The sequence below is a fragment of the Sapajus apella genome, unplaced genomic scaffold (assembly GCF_009761245.1).
Source record: "Sapajus apella isolate SASKATOON/1434 unplaced genomic scaffold, GSC_monkey_1.0 scaffold48, whole genome shotgun sequence".
NCBI lineage: Eukaryota > Metazoa > Chordata > Mammalia > Primates > Cebidae > Sapajus > Sapajus apella.
This window is the reverse complement of record NW_022436988.1, coordinates 4512149-4514970: the sequence shown is the minus strand read 5'-3', so window position 1 is coordinate 4514970 and position 2822 is coordinate 4512149. Positions and strand designations below refer to the sequence as shown.

General features: G+C 50.9%; 1 protein-coding gene across 1 annotated transcript in view; it reads right to left on the bottom strand.

Annotated features, from left to right (window-relative positions):
* DNAH17 (dynein axonemal heavy chain 17) overlaps nucleotides 1-2822 on the bottom strand; it is a 154071-nt gene that overhangs the window by 77539 nt on the left and 73710 nt on the right. The window contains exons 31-32 of the mRNA XM_032241495.1: nucleotides 2066-2191; nucleotides 1772-1879 (exon numbers count right to left, since the gene is read on the bottom strand). Of these exons, the coding sequence (XP_032097386.1) occupies nucleotides 1772-1879; nucleotides 2066-2191 (234 nt within the window). The remainder of the gene's footprint in view (nucleotides 1-1771; nucleotides 1880-2065; nucleotides 2192-2822) is intronic.

Here is a 2822-nt window from a genome sequence, read left to right as displayed (position 1 = left end):
CACCGAGGCCAGGAGGTGGGCCGTGTACAGCAAGGGGTCCACCCCCAGTAGGTCACCGAGGCCAGGAGGTGGGCCGTGCGCACTGAAAAGTGCAGTGTGCAGTATCTCTTGTCTAGGGGCAGGCTACTTCTGAGGAATTCTATACAGTAGGAGGATGCTCTTGAGTCAGCATAGTAGCAGAGCTGACCACGTCTACAGCCACATGCTGGCAGTTTCCAGTGATTTCTATAGGAGGATGCTTTTGAGCTGATAAAAGTTCATAGTCACCAAGGTGCGATTACACCAGGGGGGCTTTAAGCCCTCGGATGCTCTCGGGATTGCCGATCTGAGGGCAGCCTTCCACAAGAACTGGATGCAAGGTTCTACAATGCCTTTTTCAGGAGGAGCAGCTCTTGCTCCAAGCCTGCCATACAGCGGGTATCTTTATGATACTGAATGCTGCCGCCTGTGCCAGATTCTTGTCCTGGTATAGCTGTTTTTCCCTTAATTCATGCTCTGCACCGTGTCTGCTCTAGACATGCCTCCGACCATAAGCAAGGTATGCTTATATATGTATAGCTGTTTATCCCTTCATTCACACTCTGTACTGTCTGCTCTGGGCATTCCTCTAACTATGAACCAAGATATAATTGTGTGTGTGTGTGTGTGTGTGTGTGTGTGTGTGTGTGTGTGTGTGTATGGAAATAATGGGTAGCAGGATATTCTTCAGGCACTAATTCTATAAACGAATATATGATTACATATAAAGGAAATAACTGAGTAATAACACTACAAACTAAGACATTCTTCAGGCACTAATTGTGCTGGGGATCTGCCTAGCTCTCCTTGCCTGGTGCCCAGATGGGGGGTTAACCACAGCTGAGACGCCACAGACACCCACATGCACTGGGGGTCTTGTGGCTGGGTGCTCACATCTGCATAGGGAAGACCACCTTGCTCTTGTTTACAGTAATGAAAAACAGAAGCACCCTCGGTGTCCCCCAGCCAGGCATGGGTTTCACTGTGGTGCAGCCCTGATGGGACACTTTGGAGCCGCTAGGACAGACATAGGAGAAGGAAACGCAAGGCCACGGAAAAGGGTGGATGAGAAGCAGATACAGCTGACTTTAAAGCCATCCAGAGAGTCTGTATATTTTTACATATAAATCAGTTCCACACACACACAAAGAGCAGCAGGTTGCATAGGAGAACACTGACCGAGTCAAGTTTGGGTTGTGGGATTACAGGTAAATTCTCCTTCTTTTAAAGATGATCTTTAGTTTCCGTATTTCTAACCAACAACCCCCCCCCCCTTAAAAAAAAAAAAAAAAAGGCCGGGCGCGGTGGCTCACACCTGTAATCCCAGCACTTTGGGAGGCCGAGGCGGGTGGATCACGAGGTCAAGAGATCGAGACCATCCTGGTCAACATGGTGAAGCCCTGTCTCTACTAAAACTACAAAAAATTAGCTGGGCATGGTGGCGCGTGCCTGTAATCCCAGCTACTCAGGAGGCTGAGGCAGGAGAATTGCCTGAACCCAGGAGGCGGATGTTGCGGTGAGCCGAGATCTCGCCATTGCACTCCAGCCTGGGTAACAAGAGCGAAACTCCGTCTCAAAAAAAAAAAAAAAAAAAAAAAGAGGTGCCTGGGGCTGCAGTGATTTTGCAGGGCTCAGTCTCTGAAAAGAAGGTACTTGCCTGGCAGGGTTTCAGATAGACACGTGAGCTTTTTTAAAAGCACCTGCTTTTAAAACAAGTTTTTAAAACATAGCTAATTCCATGCTAGTAACACACCTGCTTTTTGTTGTAATCTTTGATAGCATTTTCATAGCCTTCCTCCAGCCTGGCAAACGCCAGGCCCACCTCGGTCGTCCACCAGATCTGGGTGCAAGTCAGGGCCACCTGAAAGTAGACGCCCCCATTGCCCATGTAGCGAGCGATCGCTAGTGCCCGCTAATGGAGACTTTCTGCTGAAGGCTGAGACAGTTTTCCAGGGGACCACAGATAACAGGGCAGCCCGTGGACACAGAGAAACTCCCCCCTTATCTCAGCCACGAGGCACCAGCAGAGCCCCCGCCCGCCTCAGACCTGGGCCGGGTAGTCCAGGATCCACTGGTCTCTCGGCTTCTCCTCATAGGTCACCACGGCCTCCGGGATTTCGTGCCGGAGGGTGGAGCACATTCGGTCCAGCACTCGATTCAGCCACACTTCCACCTGGGGACGGGAGCCACAGTGACCACATGCAGCCACGTGTGCCTCTAGTTCCAACGATTTGCTTTGTTGTAAAGAGAAACGTTGACTCTCTGTCATCATCTGCATCCCGGGGCTCACACGTCAAGGATTTCACAGAGCAGTCACACTGACACACCTTTTCTTTCTAAATTGAGACAGGATCTCGCTCTGCTGCCCAGGTGCAGACTCGGCTCACTGCAGCCTCGACCCGTGGGCTCAAGGGATCCTTCCACCTCAGCCTCTCAAGTAGCTGGGACCAGAGGCGTGCACCACCACACCCACTACTCAATGACTCACTTTAAAAACGTGGCTTGGGCGCCCAGCTTCCAAACTTGTTGCACGAAGCATCCGGGTCTAGACACACTTAGTTCTCAGTAAGAAAAGTGGGGGGATCCAGAGAAAGGTTTAAGAGAGACACAAGCTACGCGTGCATTCCTGAGTCCCTGGTGCCGCTCTGAGATGGGACATCCGGGGCCTCCTCTTTGCCCAAGGGCTCTGCCTGGCAGGAGTGATGGCTCAACAGTGAGGCATGGCCACTGTTACAGAGGATACAGGATGCCAACAAGTTTTTTTTTTTTTTTTTTTTTTGAGACTGAGTCTCACTCTATCACCC